Raw genomic sequence first — 21,942 nt, forward strand, 5'->3', positions numbered from 1 at the left:
GGGGAGACAGATGCCATGTGAGGATCACCAAGGAATCAAGACACACCTAGTAAGGAATCCACATGGCCGTGACCCTGATTTGGACTTTTAGCTTCCAGAACTGTGAGAAAATAAATTTCCATTCTTTAAAGCCACCCACTTGTGGTATCTGTGTTACAGCAGCAACAGCTATCTAAGACAGTGCCCTATTTCTATTTTTCTACTGTTATATACATAAGCCATTTACTTGTAATTATAACGATCTTATTTCTTAAGGCTCAATTTCTAAAAGGATATGTAAGTGAACAAAGAACCACATTCTAAAGGTATTTATTCATATTTCCTTCTAGAACTATACAACTGGACTACTGTAGGGAGACAAGCCATTCTGTAAATAGTCCAGTTCTTATCTGGGTTAGCCCATATTCCATAACATTTTATATTTTAGTGTTGCCTCTACTGGGACATGTGTATCACTAGCTTTCTCATTCAAAGCCTGTCCAACCAGCTGGCCCAGGTGCTCTGCAAATCACAGTTTGAAGATAACGCCAATGTTAACAGCTACCCTTTGCTGAGCACCTACTATGTTCTAGGCCCTGTGCCACTGCTTTGCAGCTATTATTCCTAGTCTTCATAATAACATTATAAAGTTGATAATATTATCTTCATTTTACAGGTCAGAGAGTGAAAAACCTGCTAAGAGCAACCAACTAATAAGCCAAGTTGATAATTCAAATCTGGATCTCTGATTCTCACAAACCTGATTCTACAACACTGTATTTCTATTTTGCATTTGCTGTTACATCCATACATACTGAGTGAGCGAATGATTGAATGAATAAATAAATTAGTGCTCAGTCAATCTGTTACTGCTGGCTAGCTTAACAAACTGCCATTAGATTAGCTTAGTTCTGGAGCTGAATATCAACCCCGAGTATGTGTGGCAAAACATGACATTTGGGCTCATTAAAAATACCTTTGGGGATGGAGAAGAGTTTACCATGCCCAGAAGATACAGAGAGCAGTTCTGATGGGAGAATTCCACTCCCTACTGGGGTGCCCAGTTAAGGTTGGCATGCATAGTTCCCTGGGTGGCACAAATGGTTAAGCACTCAACTACTAGCTGAAAGGCTGGTGGTTTGAACCCACCCAGAGGCACCTCAGAAGACAGGCCTCATGATCTGCCTCCGAAAGGTCACAGCCTTGAAAACCCTATGGAGCAGTTCTGCTCTGCCCACATGGAGGACTTGATGGCAACTGACAACAGCTTTGGGTAACAGCTGAGCCAGCCCTGCCCCACCAGCAGTTTAACGCCAATCTTTGAGAAGAGCCTCATGTCTGACCGGCTATGAAGTGTCTCGAGGACAGAAATACTTACCATCAAGTCACTATATGCTGAGACCTGGAGACACTCATTGATAATATTTCCACAATAAAAAAGGTTCTTGCTAATCTCACAGATGGGCTTTCAGCGATATGGGAAGACTGGGTAAAGTGACACTGGTAAATAAGTCTTTTACTGTGGAGACTACAGAGTGTACTAAGAAATATGGGATTCAAACTGAAAGGGGAAAACATGACGGGCCAACACCCTCTGAACAAATAAACTACTAAATACACACAAATACCCAAACACATTAAACTCCAGGGTAGAAATTCAGGGGGTGCACCTCAGTTGAGGATCATCAAAGGAATACATGCTACAGATGAGTGTATGTGGAAGAGATGGAATAGACCCTAGTTAGTATAAGAGCTAGTTTAAAACTAGATTTAAACATTTCAGTCAGTTTGGCGAGTGGCCTGAAAAGAAAGCATAGCGCAAAGCTATAGAGACAGTGAAGAGATCAGTGGTTGCCAGGGGCTCAGGGGGTGGGGGAGGGATGAGTAAGTGGAGCTCGGGGCATTTTTAGGGCAATGAATGAATCTATTCTCTATGTTACTGTAATGGCGGACACATGACATGAAGCATTTGTCAAAACCCAAAGAACTGCACAACACAGAGAGTGAACCCTAACACAAAGTATGAACTTTAGCTAATAATAATGTATTAACATCGGTTCATGAATCCCATGTACTGCATGTGGGTACTGTTACAGCTGTATCTATCACAAGGGGAACTAATGCGAGATGTTAATGGAAGAAGCAACGTGTAGGGGGAGGGGCATATGAGAACCTAAAACCTCTCTGAAAAATACACTCTATCAGAAGAAGATGATGATGAAGAAAAAGAAGAAGCCACCACAGTAACCTGAAAAGATGCCATTGCCCTCCACCCCCAACCATCAGGGTCCAGAAGGCAATGCTAGAAGCTCAGCCCTTGCCCGTGCTAGCACTGCTCAGAATAGTGATGGTTGAGCCCATAAACGAAAAGAAATCATTATGAGGACTTGGAAGAGGAGGGCCCAAGGTTGGCCTTCAGGTTTGTGAGAAAAAAAGCTCCCTCAAATTCCTTCTGGCTGAGTATAATGGAGGAAACACACCGTTATGGATTGAATTGTGTCCCCCAAAAGTATCTGTCAACTTGGCTGGGCCATGATTCCCAGTATTGTATGACAGTGTACCATTTTGTAATCTGATGTGATTTTCTTATGTGTTGTAAACTCTGTCACTATGATGTAATAAAACGGATTAGCGGCAGTTATAGTGATGAGGTCTACAAGATTAGATAGTGTTTTAAGCCAATCTCTGTGAGATATAAAAGAGAAAAGCAAGCAGAGACACAAGGGAACCTCATACCACCAAGAAAGCAGTGCTGGGAGCAGAGCACATTCTTTGGACCTGAGGTTCCTGCACAGAGAAGCTCCCAGACCAAGGGAAGATTGATGACACGGACCTTCCTCCAGAATCGATGGAGAAAGCATTCCCCTGGAGCTGACGCCCTGAATTTGGACTTGTAGTCTACTAGACTATGAGAGAATAAAGTTCTCTTTGTTAAAACCACCCACTTGTGGTATTTCTGTTACAGTAGCACTAGATGGCTAAGACACCCGCCAACCTGTTGAGGCTGTTTTTCAAAAACTTCTTTCAACAAGGCAAGGGATCTGTCTTTAAAAGCACAGGGCCACTTCAGGAATCCAGGTCAGGTGCCCTGACGAGTCCCTTGTCAACCAAACAGTGCAGGAGAGACTGCGGCCTACCCTGCCGATGGTGGACTTGTAGGCCGTCCTGATTTCCTGGCGCTGGGCGGTGTTGCGATAGGCCAGGATATTAATAATGCCATCCTCATCAGTGCCTGGCGGAGCAAAGCAGAGACAGTGAGTGTGACTGAGAGAGGAAAAAGAAAGTGGGTTCCTCTGCAGTCACTGGAATGACCCAAACACAAGCTCTTATTTGGAGAGTTAGAACACCACGTGGTCTACTTTCTGAACTATGGCGTGCTTGCTATATCCCAACAAACGAGGATAAACCTGAAAAAATCATGGGCTCAGTACATTTTCCATTTTATTGATGAGAATGAAAATGAGGAGAAGGATACACAGATCAGGACAACGTTCTGCTCAGAAGTGGACAGAAGGATAGCATGGTGGCCTCGGCTCCAGCGCTGGAGCCAGACTGCCTGGAATGGAGTCCTGACTCTAACACTTCCTAGATCTGAGACCTTGGACAAGTTCTCTATCCTCCCTAAATCTTAGCTTTCTCATAGTAAAAACAGCCTGTTACCAGGCTGCAAAGAGATAATCCATGTATCTAGCACTGTGCCTGACACATAGTAGAGCTTAATAAATGGTGCTTTTATTGTTATAAGGGGCCCTGGTGGAACAGTGGTTAAAGCACTAGGCTGCTAACCGAAAGGTTGGTGGTTTGAACTCACCAGTCACTCTGCAGGAGAAAGATGCGGCAATCCGCTTCCGTAAAGATTTACAACCTTGGAAACCCTAGGGGGCAGTTCTGGAGGATTGCTATGAGTCAGAATCGACTCGATGGTAGTGGGATTTTTGGTTATTGTTATCGTTGTTCGTAGCACTCCAAAAAATCAAACCCACTGCCATCGAATCAATTCTGACTCACTGTGACCCTACAGGACAGAGGAGAACTGCCCATAGGGTTTCCAAGGAGCAGTTAGTAGATTCGAACTGCTGACCTTTTGGTTAGCAGCCGAACACTGAACCACCGCACTACCAGGGTTCCTTAGTAGCACTAGGACAAAGTAAATGAACTCTTTTTGGATAGGAAGATTGGAGAATAAGGTCTCATAGTTAACTGTTTTTTTATTTATGAAATTTTTTTTTTTTATTGTACTTCAGATGAAGGTTTACAGAGCAAACTAGCTTCTCATTAAACAATTAATCACAGTCAAGTGTTTCTGCCCAAATCTCAGGGAGATTCTAAATAACAGCAACAAACTAAGGGCACCTCTCTGGCCAAAAGTCCACTCAGGCAAGGTCCTAGAGGCAGGGACTAGGCCTGGGCAGCCTACAGAACACCCCACATTACTGTGCCCATCCAGCATGAGGCCTTGGTCCCCAGGGGAGCTAACTGGAGGGCACTGCCTTGGAAGAGAAGCCCTTCTGGTCATGTATACACAGTCTTCGCACATAAAGCCGCACATACTGTATGTTGGTACTATCACAGCAGCAGCAGGCGGAGGAACACAACGGAGAGAAGGTGGACTCAGAGCTGGCAGGCCTGAGTCTGAGACTGGCTCTGCTGCATATGAGCTCGGTTCCATTTTATGAGCCATTGTGAAAGTCACTTAACTTCTCTGGGTCTCAGTTTCCACATCTGTAAAATGGGGCTAAGATAACAATAGTAACAGCTGCTTTCACTACTTCACAGGGCTATTGTCTATCTCCAATGAGATAATGTTGGTGAAAGGACTTTGTAAACATACTAACACTAACTCGAAAACACATTTCTAAAGTGTTATATGTAGATTCATAATTTTATCACTTAAAATAATTGGGGAAACTCAGAATGAGTGCATTAAGTACAAATTTCTGTGGCAAAGTGTACAATGAATGCCCTCCCATCCAATTTGTATTACATTGTGTTTTCTTAAAGTAAGACCAACTCACGATTGCCAGTGGACAGGGTACGTCTTAAATCAGTGAGCTCCTGGACCATCTGCCCTCCACTTTACCCCTCCCGTGGTAAATTACGAACCTCTGTGAATCTTTGCTGTATAACATACACACAAGGGAGGAGTCACCTCCAGTGGGACACCTACCCAGCCCTTTCATGGCCTTCCTCAGGCTCGCGGCATCTTCAGCGGCATTGAATCCTGATGCAGCTTTGATGGTGCCACCTTTGCTTGCCTGAGCACACAGAGAGTGACATGACTGAGAGACAGCACCTTACCACACGAGGCACAATTCACTGTTCAGCAAACATGTGCTGAGCGCCAGACACTGTTCTAGGGAACCTGAGAGATGAGGCTCCTGCTCCCATGGAGCTGATGTTCTATTCAGGGGAAAGCAGATAGTAAACAAGCCAACAAATTAATATTCTAGAGAGTGTCTGGTGGTGAGAAGTGCGGTGAGGCAGATGGAGGTCCTGGAGGGGGTGCTCTGAGGAGTGACATTTAGGCAGAGATCTGAATAACGTGAAGGAGTTGACCATGCAAACATCAGAGGGCAGAGGAAACAGCTGTTGCAAAGGCCCTGCGGCTGGAACAAGCTTCTGTAGGAGGAGAGGGACCGAAGGTCAGTGGGCTCAAGCATGGTGGGCAAGGAGGCGAGTGGTAAGAGAAGTTACAGCACCACCTATGAAATAATCTTGTCCCCAAAAATAAAAGGAAAAACTCAAACCTGAATTTGATCAAGCCTCTAGAGCCAAACAGCAATTAACAGGAAATAGAGGGGAAAGGAAAAGGTTAAACCCCGTGCCAGGATTGCAATCAGAAAATCCAGACTGCGAGAAATACCACTGGACTTCAACTAGAAAGAGAGAGAAGGAGGGAAACTGTAGCTTCAAACAGATTTAAAAGGCATATCAATAATCACAATGTATGAACCTTATTTGGATCCTGAATCAAATAAACAGTTAAAAAAAAAAAAAAGGGAAATGACATTTATCAGATAACTGTAAATTGGAACACTGACTTGATATTTGATGACATTAAGGAATTATTATTAATTTTTGTAGGTGTGATAATGGTATTACATATTGTTTAACTGAGGTAAAATTCAGGTAACATAAAATTAACCATTAACCATTTTAAGATGTTAATGTGTTACAATTCATTGATACTTGGTACATTCACAACGTTGCACAACTATCACATCTATCCGGTTCCAAGGCATTTCCATCACCCCAAAACAAAGCTCTGTACCCATCAGGAGTCACTCCCCGTCCCCCTACCCTCAGCCCCTGGCAACCACTAATCTGCTTTCTGTCTTCATGAATTTGCCTATCCTGGATGTTTCGTATAAAATGGAATCACTTAGCATAATGTTTTCACGGTTCATCCATGTTGCAGCATGTACAACTACTTCATTCCTTTTTACGGCTGAATAATATTCCATTGTAAGGATATATCACATTTGTTTATCCACTCATCTGTTGATGGACATTTGGATTGTTTCCACCTTTTGGCTACTGTGAATAGTGCTACTGTAAGCATTCATATATAAATGTCTGTTTGAATGCTTGTTTTCAATTCTTTTGGGTATATACCTCAGAGCAGAATTGCTGGGTCATACGGTGATTCTATGTTTAACTTTCTGAGGAACCACCGAACTGTTTTCATAGCAGCTGTATCATTTTACCTTCAGCAGTATATCAGGATTCCAATTTCTCCACATCCTTGTTTTATTTAAGAGTCTTTATCTTTAATACTGAAATAGCTTACAAATGAAATGATAAAATGTCTGGAATTTGCTTCAAAACAACACAGGAGGAGGAAAGTAAGGGGAGATAAAAAAAGAAACAAGACTGATCACGAGTTAATAATTATTGATAGGTACAATGAAATTCCTTATAATATTCGACTTCGGTATGTAGACATAATAAAAATTAAAAAGGAAAAGGCAATCAGAGAGGTGGGTCTTCATGAAGGAGATACGGTGGGCTACAGTGAGAGGTGACACAGTTTCACAGGAAGGAAAACAGGCATTGGAGTGGGATAGACCTCGGTGTGATCTTGACTTCACCTTTTCTAGCTGAGTGGCCTGGGGCAAGTTTCATTTTTCTTGCTGTTTTGTATTACTGGGAATAATAATATTAACCCACAGGATTATTGTGATAATGAAGCAGAGAGAGCGAGACAGAGACAGACAGACACATAATTAGCCCCTGGGTGGTGCAAATGGTTAAGTCCTCAATTACCAACTGAAAGGAGCCTTGCTGGCTCAGTGGTTAAGAGCTAAGGCTGTGGCTGCTAACCAAAAGGTCTAACCAAAAGGTCGGCAGTTTGAATTCACCAGCCGCTCCTTGGAAACCCTATGGGGCAGTTCTACTCTGTCCCGTAGGGTCACTATGAGTTGGAATCGACTCGATGGCAATAGGTTTTTTTTTTTTTTGGTACCAACTGAAAGGTTGGTGGTTCTAAACCACCCAGAGGTGTCTTGGAAGAAAGTCCTGGCACTCTACTTCCAAAAGATCACAGTCATTGAAAATCTTATGGAGTGCAGCTCTACTCAAACACATTGGTCTCCATGAGTCAGAATTGACTCAACAGCAATTGGTTTGGTTTTGGGATGTATGCATATATATTATGTATACATATATATATACTTATCATATACATTTCAGAGCCCTAGTGGCACAGTGGTTAAGAGCTCGGCTGCTAATCAAGAGGTTGGCAGTTCAAATCCACCAGGCGCTCCTTGGAAACCCTATGGGACAGTTCTACTCTGTCCTATAGGGTCACTATGAGTCGGAATCGATTAGACAGCAACTGGTTTGGTTTTTGGTTTTATTATATATTTCACTTAGCACAGAACCCAGTAAATAGTAAACACTCAAACTTGGTGGCTATCATTATTCTTAAATATGACTTCAATAACATCTACATAATAAATAAAATAGCGAGATTCTAATGTCTATTTCTTATAATGGCCCTCAATGCAAGCCTATGGGGTAATGCCAGAGCAAAATCTAGAATAGGCTACTTGTACAAGGTGGCAAAAACAATGTAATACAGATTTAAAGCTCTCTGGGGATTTAATTTGATCCAAGAATGTAATCTGGGCCACTTAAAGGAATGGAGAATTTTTATACCTTCAGGGCCTTTCTCTATCAGCCAGATTTGAGCTCTGTGAGCCAGTCCAGCTTGCCTTGGACCTTTTAGGCCCACTGTGGCCCACATTAAGCCCTATCAAAGGCCTCAGGCACAAGAGTTGTGGGCCTCGCCTGATGAAAGACAAAGCTTTCCTGTTCTGGATATGGTCAGCGTCTAGCACTCAGTCAGCATACAGCTCCTCGATACACAAGACAGTGTATAGAAAATAAAAATCTATGACATCAATTTTCTTTGGTCCTTTACTTCTTTTCTTTTACTATCTATTAGTTCCCTCAAATTGGTGATTTGCTGTCAAAATTCCAACATTGCTTAACTCAGGCCTTGGCACTACCACCATAAGACAGCTTTCTGAGACAATCAGCTTCACAAGGGTCTTTTGCAACTAAGTACTGAAATTTTTTTTGGATGGTGCCCAAACACTGAATGTGACTTTAAAAGCAAACTGCATTGCTGAGGGACACTAGTATGGGATTAAAATTAATATCAAACAAGAAAAATCAATAAAGAGCTTCGCAGGGGTGGTTCAGTTTATCAATTAGCATTCTTAGTGACTCTTGTTCCTGGAAAAAGATAAGCTCAAAAAAATATGTTCCCTTTTAGCCATAAAGTATCTGTATTGATTGAATTTCAGGGCACGATGTGCCATTAACTGTCTGGGAAGGCAGGGGATTCCATTCCAGGGCAGCGTCTGTGAGAGCAGGCACAGGGACAGAAGGATGTAGGGAAGAATGACAAAAAATAATAGGGGGAAAGAGGTGCTGCATCACAATTAATGAAATATTATCCAGTCATTAAAATAATAATGAAGATGATAAACATAAAAAATATTGGGATACAATATAATGGAATACTAATCAGCAATAAAGAAACCGTGGTGGTTTTAATCAGCAATAAAGAGAGACAAAGAAAGAAACCACTGATACATACAGCAACATGGATGAATTTTTAAAAATATAATGCTTAGCAAAAGAAGCCAAATACAAAAAAAGTACATGTGTCTGATTCCATTTATAGTATGTTCTAGAACAGGCAAAACTAACCTGTGGTGGTAACAATCAGGACATCGGCTGCTGCATTTCAGAGGTGGAAAGGGGAGCAGGGTGGGGACTGATCAGGAAAGGGTGTAAGTGAACTTTCTGGAGTGATGAAATGTTATCTTGATAGGACAGTAGGTTACACAGGTATATGCATTTGTCAAAACTCCTCTAACGGTCAACTTAAGAAGTGTGCATTTCATTCGTGTAAATTATACCTCCATAAAGAAAAACATTTTCATCTTTGGTTACAGTGGCTTTTAACCCATGTTTTTCTTTTAGAAATTATCATATGCTCATTGTAGAGAATTTGGAAAATACAAGAAAAAAATTAAGAAAATAAAAACATCCATAAATCCATCACCTAGAGTAAATAATTGTAATGATATAAAATTTAACATGAACATGTTAGCATAACTAAGATTAGTGTAAATACATACTTTTGTATCCTGCATCTTTCATTCATCATTCTATTTTAAACATTTTCCTATACTAAGTGAAAAAGCAGAAGACAGAATTTTTATGCTCTTACTACTACTATTTGGAAATAATTATACATATGAGTAGCGTCTAACATAAAATGATACAAAATAGTTGGGAATTACAATATGGTGACTGTATTGCATGGTCTTCACTTCCTTTTAAAAATGTCCTTTATCTGTCCAATAAATAACAGTCATGATGGAAAAACAGGTTCTAAGAGGAAAGATGAGAGCAATCGAGGTAATCTTCCTAAAGAAGAAAGCATACCTACAGGTAACCTGGTTACAGTCTACATATGTAGGAAGACTTTGAGCTTCTTGAAAACAGGAAAGGTGTCCCATTAATCTTTGAGTACCAGAGCCTATGTCTGGCACAAAATAGGGGCCATATGCATTTCTGAATAAATGTTCTCCATGTCCCCAGGGAGACTCAATCAAGAAGGAATGGATTTGAAATGAAAGCATGATAGAGACTTCAGGCAGACATGAGTAAATCTTTGCCAGCGTTGATGAAGAGAATTGTAGAATGTCTAATTTAAATTTTTTTTAAAGAGAATATAACTATTTGCCCAAGATAGTTTACTTCACACAACCATCTTCCTAAAGGAAGGTGGCTAGAGCTGATAGGATTTCCAGTTCCTCTCCAGGTATGAGATTCTGCTTCTATGATTCCTTCCCAGAACACCAGGGATCAGAATCATCTGTCTCGTCTGAAACCTCACTTGGGTGAGAGAAGGAAAGCAGATGGCTGGCCTCAGGCAGAGCCATATTTGCAGGTAAGAAGCTCAGTTTCTACCTCAGCACTGAATTTTACAGTAATCTCAAAGGGATGAGATTCCCTGCCTGTCCCAAAGATCAGATAACCAAGCTCCAAGGAGTCAGATTACAGCCAGCAGGAGCAGGAGGCAGATGACAAACCCTTATCATCTCTAAGAAACATCCTTCTTAATGAGGCTGAAAAGATAAAGCTACACCAAAATGTCCACAGTGGTCATGTCCTGGTGGTACAATCTGTGGGAGTTTTAGTGTTTTCTTTTTAATTTACCTAAATTTTCCACAATGAACATGTAGTGCTTCTGCAGAAAGAAAACTATAATTTGGTTTTAACACTCAGGATGTTAGAAGGATTTAAAGGGTTCTCTCTCTGAATTAAGTTTCAAGATAAAGTTACTCACCACCCCTGAAAGAATATAAAATGATATTCAAAAAAAAGGAGGAAACTGCCTTTTCATGTCCTCCCTCTCCCCTTGCTGAGCAAACAAGCCTTTGTTCAAACCCATAATCCCTGGGTACACATCCTGTACCTGTCTGGAGCTGGCACCAAGTAGGGCGAGGAGCTTCACAACTTACCATGGCCATGACTCTATGTCAAGATCAGAGTTCAGTCACCCAAGCAGGAATTCCTCTGTGATAAAAGCAGAGAGAGAGGAAATTACTGTGATAAGGGAAACAGCATGGAAATCATTAATCAGGATCACTTGTAGTTAAACCATGAGGAAATGATGCCCATCTTCAAGAAAAGGCCAGATATTTATTAACCAAAGATATAAGAGACAGGTTAATAACGGTAAAAACTGTTAGAACTGGGAATTTTAGTATTTCAGCAAAATACTTCCCTATCTGCTCTTCTATTTGGAGACAACACATTACAGAAACCACTCCTATTATTTTGTTAGGGTGAACTAACATTACTTGTAGTCAAAGCAAACATAGATCCTGAACTGTATATTGCAGAGGATCAGAAGAGGTGCCCCAATGGAGAGAAGAGATAGTCCAACATATCAGGGAAAAGTACCACACACTCAAATTTACACTCTAAGTGGGTATGTGAGAGACAGAAAGAGAGAGAGAACAGAACAGGCCAGTGGCCCAACCAATATTATACAACTTTCATTTTCCCAATGGCCACTTCCACTGCCACCATATCAGGACTTAAAGGTGCCTCTTCCCTGTAAGCTGCAGCCTTACACACTCAACTTTGCCCTCAGTTCTCTTCAGCACCCCCTCCTTCATCAAGAAAGTGTTAATCAGCACACATTTATTCCATCATTCAGAATGCAAGAAATGTCTTCACTGGAGTCTAGGAATCTTGGGGGGCTTCACATGATATATAGTCAGGACGCTGAGGGGCAGGCCAACTGCCTTCCTTTTCCCCATATCTGAGTCATATGGACAAGGCTCCTTTTCTAAGCATTTAGCTAGAATGGTCCTAGAACCAGAAGCCTGGGCGTCACCTGAGAGCTTGTTAGAAATGCAGAATTTCAGGTCTCACCTCAGACCTATCGACACAATCTGCATTTTAAGAAGATTCCCAAGATATTTGTTCATACAGTAGTTTGAAAAACACTGGCCTAGACAACCCTGCCAAGCAGCACCTTTTAATTATTCCCCCAGAATAACTAAATCCTTCTTAACTCACTTTATGAACGCCTGAGCCATGTTTGACCCCTGTAAAAACAGTGTGGTGGGGGAGGCGCCTGACCTCCTCTAACTTCACAGGGGGAAGGAGAATCAAGAATCAGTCCAAGGCTGATTCCTATGAGGCGGAGGTCAGGCATGCCTCCAACCTCCAACCTTTTCACCAATTCTGACACCCACGGCACCCTCCACTTCTCTGCTGGGTTTAATTATTTGTTGCAATGGCCACATGGAACTCACAGACAATACGATTATGGGGTTTATTAAAGAAGTAACAGGTTACAATTCAGGTTAAGGAACGCTTAGGATACAGTTCTTCTATCAGGACAGCCTCTTCTCAGTGGTGCCCACAGGCACACCACTCTCTGGCCTCTTGGCCCCTCGGCCTGGCCTCTGTCCTCCTTGGGCAAAGCTCTTTTATCTCTGCTGATAAGTGCCCAAAGGCACCCTACTCTGCCAGCAAGCCTCGTGCCCAAAGCTCCGTAGGCAGGGAAGCCCACCACACCATTTCCTGCTGGTCACCTGGTTCCGCTGCCACCGTTTCTCTGCCACTGCTTCTCACTAGCTCTTGCTGACTATGATGTTACCGCTCTCCCTCTCTGTCCTGGTTCTGCCGTCTCTCTCTGTCTTCTGTGTTGCTGTTCCTCTCCCCTCTACCCCCACCCCCCAGTCTCCCTTTAAGCCTGGCAGGATGGCAAAACTAACCAATACCCTCGTTAGGGTTTCACTTATTTGCAGGGCCCCACCCCACAGGGGTACCATGCACCTTATTTACACTACTATCAAGCTATCCAATCCCCTTGTTGGGCCACAAGCCCGCATTTGCATAGTCCCATCCAATCATTTGGTAGGAGTTACAAAGACTATGGCTAGAAGGGCCATATTAAGTAATTCACTGCACCCCCTGACTCTTCTAACAATTGGCCCTTTCATAGTTGAAGGATTAACTTCCCCCTCCCAATCATTTTACCAGTCCAAAAGAGTCATTAACAATTAGTCCTTTAATAGGGCAAAGAGTCCCAAGGGTGAGGTTACTCAGGTCCCAGCCATTCAGGTCTGCTGCAGCTGTCTGTCTGATCTGGTCATGTTCTCCAATAGTTTGTCTCACCTTCACCCTTCCTGGCCTCTGATAAAATTTAACTGAGAGATTATTCCCCTGCTCTGAGCCCCACAAGGTATCAGCATAGCAAAACCTTTCAGAGACTTTAGGTTTGTCCTCTGTACTCCAGTCCAGCAGTTCCTCCCCCCAGTCTACTCTTACAGTTACAGCTTCTACAATTACAGTTTTTACAATCACAATTAACCCTGTTAACCATCAACACAACTGAATCATATAATCAATCGTATCAGCATCTTCCCTCACCCTCTCTTCCCCAGACCCATCAGGAAAAGAGGAAACCATTCAGTGGGGATCCTCCCTTGTCCCCCTCATTTTGAGTATAAGCGCACCCATGAAAATGTGTAAGCCAGCCACTTCATGCCTTTATCTCCTCCCATTTTAAATAGCCCACGTTTAAACTGCCCGTTCCTATCAAACCAGTACTCTGAGAAGACAAGCATGTTCCTTGATTTCACGAATCTTCTGTTCTGGTTGGAACTCTGAGCATCTGCATTCATAAGCAAAGTCCAGTCCAGAGCAAGCCATCAAATTGCAGCAATCTACACCTGCTCACGGTGTCAAGAATTTTTCTCTTCATTCAGTCAGGTTCTGGACAGGTCATCCCTAGCCCCTATGGACTAGGTCAGTGGGAACCAGCCGTAGGCTCAAGAGTTCACATACATCCCGGCACTTCAGACCAGCCAGCCCTTCCTCCCTCACTCTCATCCCTGCTCCCTGTGGGCTAGGTCAGTGGGTACCAAAGGAACATGTCCAAATTCAGCCCGTCTCTTCATTGCTGCACCTCCCTCACTTCCACTCATTGAGTTGACCCAGCTGGTCACAAGGGCGTATACCAGGCTGTCTACTCACCAGCTCTCTTTAACTTCCACTCCTGGAAGGGGGTTCTTCTGATGGGCATTGACTTTTCCTGCCTCAGTGCACTCAAAGGCAAACCACTTGCTTGAAATTCAAAAAGCAAAAACAGTCATTTTTTTTTTCCTGCAAATCTCCTGCTCTCAGCAGTTCTGGGTGGGTCTGCATGTCTTTTCAAATAGAAATTTCCTGACTCCTAAGCGTTAGGGAAGGGCTTAGGTATACACAGGGCTACTGCGCTGAAATGAACAGCCTGTGTTTCTTTCAGGCAAACCCTAGTTCCTCTTTTAGTATATCCAGTCAAGTATTGGCTGAAGGCACAGCTACGTGATTTCTGTAATCTATAATACTCAATGCTCATGTCTATCATAGATTTAGGTCTGTTTTACAACACTAGGTAGGAGAAACATTCAATATCCATTGTATATTCAAATAAACACATAACCCTATTTAAAAATACTTCAGTTTCATCTTCTCCACTCCTTGACTATCTTCCTACTCATATGCATATAGCCCTGAGCCTCTGGCTGGGTGGAACCAGTACACCCTGACCCCCTCTCATCATCTTGTTTAATCAACCTGGCTTTTGGCCCAAGTCACTCCAGATGCTGCTTTTCTCCCCTCAGCTGCAACATAACATCTCTTCCTTTCCTTTCAGCCATTACAGGTAACAACAACCAATGTAACTATCTAAGAATTAAAAGTTTCACTTTCCAGGCCCCTTAGTTCTTGTCTCTGTAAGTCCCATGCTTCCATGACTCTGGAGCCATTGCAACAAATCCCGCTTCTGACTTCAACTGTAAAACTGCAAGGAAGAAGAGGTATCTGACCTCCTCTAAATTCATAAGGGGGAATGAGAATTAAGATCAACAGCCCAAGGCTGATTCCTATAAGGTGGAGGTCAGGCATGCCTCCACCCTCCAACCTTTTCACCAATTCTGACACCAACCATCCTTCCCAAGGCACTCTCTACTTGTCTGCTGGGTTCCATAATTTGTTGCAATGGCCATACAGAACTCACAGACAATACTCATGATTATGGGGTTTATTAGAGAAATAACAGGTTACAATTCACGTTCAGGGATGCTCAGAATACAGTTCTTCGATCAGGACAGACTCTTCTCTGCTGTGCCCAAAGGCACAGCTCTCTCTGGCCTCTTGGCCCCCATGGCCCAGCCTCTGTCCTGTTTGGGCAAGTGTTTTACAAAGCTCTTTTAGTTCTGCTGATAAGTGCTCAAAGGCATCCCACTCCACCAGTAAGCCTCATGCCCGAATGTGCTCAGCTTTCTCCCTTTGTGGGCCGGGAAGCCCACCACGCAGTCCCCTGCTGGTCTCCTGCTTCTGCTGCCTCTGTTCCTGCCGTTTCTCTGCCGCTGCATCTCATCACCTCTCGCTGTCTTCAGTGTTACAGCTCTCCCTCTCTGTCCTGGTTCTGCTGCCTCTGCCTTCCATTACTGCTCCTCTCTCTCCCTCTGTCTCCCTTTAAGCCTAGCAGGATGGCAAAACTGACCGATCCCTTTGTTGAGGCTTCATACACCTTATTTGCATGGTCTCACCCCCACAAAATTGTGCTCATGAGAAAACTGTACATAGACCAAGAGACAGTAATTCAAAAAGCACAAGAGGATACTGGGTGGTTTAAAGTCAGGAAAGGTGTGCATCAGGGTTGTTTCCTTTCACCATACTTACTCAATCTGTATGTTGAGCAAATACTCTGAGAGGCTGGACTATATGAAGAACAACACAGCATCAGGATTGGTGGAAGACTCATTAACAACCTGCAATATGCAGATGACACAACCTTGCCTGCTGAAAGCGAAGAGGACTTCAAGCATTTACTGTTGAAGATCAAAGATTACAGCCTTCAGTATGGATTATACCTCAACATAAAGAAAACAAAAATCCTCACAACTGGACCAATAAGCAACATCATGATAAACAGAGAAAAGACTGAAGTTGTCAAGGATTTCATTTTACTTGGATCCACAATCAACGTCCATGGAAGCAGCAGTCAAGAAATCAAACGACGTATTGCACTGAGACCATCTGCTGCAAAAGACCTCTCTAAAGGGTTCAAAAGCAAAGATGTCACTTTGAGGACTAAGGTGCGCCTGACCCAAGTCATGGTGTTTTCAATTGCTTCATATGCATGTGAAAGCTGGACAATGAATAAGGAAGACCAAAGAATTGACGCCTTTGAATTATGGTGTTGGAGAAGAATATTGAATATACCATGGACTGCCAGAAGAATGAACAAGTATGTCTTGGAAGAAGTACAGCCAGAATGCGCCTTAGAAGCAACGATGGAGAGACTTCATCTCACATACCTTGGACACGTACCAGGAGAAGGACATCATGCTTGGTAGAGTAGAGGGTCAGCGAAGAAGAGGAAGACCCTCAACAAGATGGACTGACACAGCGGCTACGACAATGGGCTCAAGCATAACAATGACTGTGAGGATGGCGCAAGATCTGGTAGTGTTTCGTTCTGTTGCATACGAGGTTGCTACGAGTCGGAACCAACTCAAAGGCACCTAACAACAACCCCCACAAGGGTGCCATGCACCTTATTTACATTATTAGTAAGATATTCAATCCCCTTGGTGGGCCACAAGCACTTTATTTTCATAGTCCCACCCAATCATTTGGTGGGAGTTACAAAGACTATGGCTAGAAGGACCATATGAAGTAATTCACTGCACCCAGTCACATTCACTTTTCATCTTGTGGCTCTCCTCAGGCCCAACTCCATTTTTGCTTGGTTTCCCAGCATTCATTGCAGATTTAACTCATATTACCAGTAAAAAAAAAAAAAAAAAAAAAAAGTTGCTTTTGAGTCAGTTCCAACTCATGGTGACCCCAGGCGTGTCAGAGTAGAACTGTGCTCCATAGGGTTTTCAATGGATGATGTTTTTTGAAGTAGCTCTCCAGGCCATTCTTCCAAGGTGCCTCTGGATGGATTCAAACCTCCAAACTTTTGGTTAGCAGTCACAGGTGTTAACCATTTGCACCACCCAGGAACTCCACCTCATATTTCTGAGGGGTTCAGTCCCTTCCTAAGGGAATGTCCACTGGTTGTGGGGCACAGTCTGAGCAAAGGCACAGAGGTGAAAACAAGCAGTGGTTTAGGGATAACAAGGAATTGAGTTGCTAGAGCAAAGGGCTCATTCCAGGGAAAGCCTGGAGATAATGCTGGAAAAGCAGGTGGGGTCAGACAGGTAGAGGCAAAGACCTGGACAGTGTGTGGCACCTGGAATAGGGTATACATGAGAGTTATTTGGAAGGAAAACTTTACTGGACTTGGTGAGTCATGGAATATATTTATACATTCAATTGCCAAATATTCAGGCACTGTTACAGTTGATGAGATAATGCAATGAATAAGACAAAAAACCTGCCTTCAAGGAGCTTACAGTCTACCAGCAGAGAGAGACAACAAATAAATAAATAAGACAATTTCAGATACCAATAAGATGAAAATACAACAGCATAATGGTATAGAGCATTGATTGGTAAATTACAGCTCATAGATCAGATCTTGTTTTTGCATGGCCTAGAGCCTGGGTGGCGCAAGAGGTTTGTGATGGGCTCCTAACCTAAAGGTTGGCAGTTTGAACCCACGCAGTGGCTCCATGGAAGAAAAGGCCTGATGAACTACTTCCGTAAAGATTACAGCTAAGAAAAAAATCCCTCTGGAGCAGTTCTACCCTGTCACACACGGGGTCATCATGAGTTGGGGGCCAACTCAACAGCGGCTAACAACAAGAAGCTAGCAACAATTTTTACACTTCAAATGGGTGATGAAAAATAGAAAGAATATTTCATGACACATGAGAATTATACGAAATTCAAATTTCAGTGTCCATAAATAAAGTTTTATTGGAGCACAGCTACACACATTTATTTACCTACTGTGGCTGCTTTCACACTACAAAAGTGGACTGAGTAGTTGGGACAGAGACCATATGCCACATGAAAATATTTATGACCTAGCCCATCACAGAAAAAGTATGCTGACCCCTGGCACAGAGGATGACATGATGGGGTTACTGGGAAGGAGCTGGTCTGAATAGGGTGGTCAGAAAAAGAATCTCAAAGGAGATAACGTTTGTGCTGAATGAGAAGAAGGGACCAGCCATTCAAAGGTCTGGAGGAGAAGGGTTTCAGGTATAGGGAGCAAATAGTGCAAAGGCCCTGAGGCAGGATATGAACTTACTGTGTTTGAGTGATGGACAAAGGCAATGAAAACAAGGATGGGCATGGCATGATATGAGGTTGGAGTAGAGCCAGGACCATCTGCAGGTGGTAGGAAAGGATACTTTTTTCTCATTTGCCCACACTATACTCGGGGAGGTCATAAGCAAGGTTTTTTTCAGACTTTGATGGGCCCTGGGCACTGCTTCATCTGGCGGCCCTGTTCCACATAATATGAATTACCAAAATGTACCCATATCCCTCATTAAGCATAATTTATATGTGAGGTGAATTGAGTTGCTGCCGACTGGTTGGCAAACCTGTGGCACAGCTTCCATGTAGTTTTTAAATAAATGGCAATGCCAGAAGCAGGGAAATGGGAGATCCTCCCCAAAAGCCAGCCTTTAATCTGAGCATTTCCACTCCTTTTTACTATGCCAAGAAGTGGAAAGACTGCTTGAGCAAAGCCTTCTGGAAATACTGAAAGTCATTATTCAATGAGCTAGAAATGTTTTACCAAAGGAAAAAAAATGTATCATACTTGAACACTGGGTTCTTTTATTTTTTATTTTTATTTTTGTTTATTGCTGTAGTTTAAGTGAAAGTTTACATTTCAAGTTAGTCTCTTATACAAAAATTTATACATACGTTGTTACGTGATATCCTAACTGCTCTCCCCATACTGTGACAGCACTCTCCTCCTTTCCACCCTTGATTTCCCAAGTCCATTCAATCAGCTCTTAACCCTCTCCGTCTTCTCATCTCACCTCTGGAAAGAAGCTGCCTGTTTGGTCTCCTGTATCTACTTGAGCTAAGAAGCACCCTCTACATGAGTATCATTTTATGTCCCACAGTCCAGTCCAATCTTTGTCTGAAGAGTTGGCCTCGGAAACTGTGTTAGTTCTGGGCTGACAGAGAGTCCGGGGGCCATGCTTTCTTGGGTTCCTCCAGTCTCAGTCAGACCATTAAGTCTGGTCTTTTTACTAGAATTTGAGTTCTGCACTCCACTTTTCTCCTGCTCCGTCATGGACTCTTTGTTGTGTTCCCTGTCAGGGTGGTCACTGGTGGTAGCTGGGCACCATCTAGTTCTTCTGGTCTCAGGCTGATGAAGTCTCTGGTTTATGTGGCCCTTTCTGTCTCCTGGGCTAATACTTTCCTTCTGTCTTTGGTTTTCTTCATTCCCCTTTACTCCAGGTGGTTGGGACCAATTAATGCATCTTAGATGGCCGCTTGCAAGCTTTTAAGACCTGAACACTGAGTTCTTTTAGCCAGACAACTTATTTTGAAACATGGACAGCACACAGCATAAGTCCATTTATATAGAGACAGCTGCTGAATATTTATTTGCTAGTACCAAACAAGTTTCTAAATAGATTATAAAAATGAATGCAGAAAGTGGTGTTCCTTGATTGTTTCATTAGATATCAGAGGATACATGTAAAAATGAATCCATGCAAATGCTTACTAGCAAGTGCTTGGCACCTAATCAAAACAACCCGAACTAGCTGCTGTTGTAGAAGGATAACTTTCACAACGCCTTCTGCAACAAAGAGATTTTTATTGTGATGTATCAGAAAACAAAAACAGGAAATTGGGCGCAAGCACTCAGGCTATAAATAGACCAATATCCAAAGAAGTACAATCTATAAGTGCTTTTTATATAATTTTGACAGGTGCTGATTCATCACAAGTAAGGGTCTTTTGACATGCCCTTTACAATCACTGGAACACGCACCTATGAGTAAATTACTCACAGACTATAATTGGTTAAAGTAAAGACGAACTAAAATCACGATTGGGTGACTTTATCTTATTTTTCTTTTCTAACAATTTGGTCTCTTGGCTCAGGGGTCCTGGATCTGTCATATGATGGTTACTTTCTGTTATGTGGGCGACATGTGATATTGGGTGGATCTTTAACTGGTTTCTTGAGGTAAATCATTATTTAGTTTTGGTACGCACGTCCACAATCCATTGAGCCAGTTAGAGCACCCTGTTCTACCATTGGATGTAGTTTTTTATTGTTTGAAGTTCTATAGATTCTGACAAACAAGTTGGCCTTTTGTAGTTATGGCCTGCTGTGGTTAGGTTAACCCTTTATCACTGCCATCAGGCTGATTCCAACTCATGGCAACCCCATGTGTGTCAGAGTAGAGCTGTGCTACACAGGGTTTTCAATGGTTGTGACCATTTGGAAATAGATAACCAGGCCTTTCTTCCAAGGCACCTTGGGTGGATTCAAACCTCCAACCTTTTGGTTACAAGCTGAGCACTTAACCATTTGTGCCACCCAGGGACTCCTGCCTGGCACCTAGTAAGGTCTTAATAACTCTTGCCAAGGAGGAAATGAGGGGAAGGAACCGCGCCACCCCCCCAATACAGAACTGCTGTAGGCCTCTTCTTAGCCGCACAAAATGATCAACCCCCAAAGGGATGAAAGGCCCTTCTCCCAAAGCTCCATCTGAAAAGCTCTTCCCCTTCATCCTCCCTTCCACATTGTCCACCTGCCCTGCAGTACCATCCTCTATGTAGATCCTCTGCCGGAAATCCTTTTCTGCCTCAGCTTCCTTGATTCATTTGTTCTTTCTCTCTGAAGGCTTCCTACAATCCCATAAACTATGTCGCAAACCACAAATTTTGAACGATCTGACCAAGTTCACAATGACTCAGACTTTGTGTTGGGGTTTTAAAAGTTCTTTTGCTGTTCATGGCTGGGACAAAATAATTAGCAACTCTGTGCCTGAGCTTTTACATCTGTAAAATGCCAAAGCGCTCAGGTCTGGGGTGGTTCAAATGACCCTAACAGCATCAGCACTCTTCCATTTGGGAAGACAAAGGCTGAAGGGCCAATATGGTAACGATGTCTTAAAAAACGGAAGAGTTGTGCCTATGTATATGGAAGACTGTAATTTTTTTAACAATATCAGAACTCTACAACTAGGGCTCTTGAAGTTTGTAAGACCTTACTTTAGAACAACTGAAAGAAAGCTGGGAACAAAGCATATGAGACCTATGCCAACAGCAGTTACGTACGGGAAAAATAAGCTATAAATAAGTTCAACTCATCCCAGGTAAAATTAGGCAAATCCATGGAAATAATTTACAATGGATAAAGAAAAACTGGAAATGTCAAGAACATATCCCTAATGTTTTCCAGTTAAATGTCCAGAAGGATAATTATTACACTTTCCCACAAATTGCCCTATTATATCACTGCCAGAAATTTTTTGACAAGCCAGGTGCTGGATCAAATATAAAGTTCCTTATGTCCTTATGGCAGTCTGCAGGCGTGTGAAACAAGGACTTCTGATTTCAAGTAATATTCTGGTAGACCGTATACAGAAACGGAGCCCTGGTGGCACAACAGTTAACCGCTTGGCTGCTAACCGAAAGGTTGGCGATTTGAACCCACCCAGTGGCTCCACAGGAGAAAGACCTGGCGATCTGCTCCTGTAAAGGTTACAGTCTAGGGAGCAGTTCTACTCTGTCACATGGGATCGAAATTAACTTGAGGGCATCTAACAGCCAAACGACATATATGGAAGCAGCAGTGTGGGGAATTCCTCTCCACTTACACAGAAGTTGGAAAGCAGGGAAATCAGATTTTTCCCTGAGTGTTCGACTAGTAAAATCAGCAAATGCCCATCAAAACAAATATATGCAAAGTCATCTCAATGAGAA

General features: G+C 42.7%; 1 protein-coding gene across 1 annotated transcript in view; it reads right to left on the minus strand.

Annotated features, from left to right (window-relative positions):
• ANXA4 (annexin A4) overlaps nt 1–21,942 on the minus strand; it is a 62,231-nt gene that overhangs the window by 25,939 nt on the left and 14,350 nt on the right. The window contains exons 2-4 of the mRNA XM_004369377.2: nt 11,028–11,082; nt 5,147–5,234; nt 3,117–3,211 (exon numbers count right to left, since the gene is read on the minus strand). Of these exons, the coding sequence (XP_004369434.1) occupies nt 3,117–3,211; nt 5,147–5,234; nt 11,028–11,036 (192 nt within the window). The 5' untranslated portion in view covers nt 11,037–11,082. The remainder of the gene's footprint in view (nt 1–3,116; nt 3,212–5,146; nt 5,235–11,027; nt 11,083–21,942) is intronic.

Source organism: Trichechus manatus, unplaced genomic scaffold, assembly GCF_000243295.1.
Source record: "Trichechus manatus latirostris isolate Lorelei unplaced genomic scaffold, TriManLat1.0 scaffold00004, whole genome shotgun sequence".
NCBI classification, from domain to species: domain Eukaryota; kingdom Metazoa; phylum Chordata; class Mammalia; order Sirenia; family Trichechidae; genus Trichechus; species Trichechus manatus.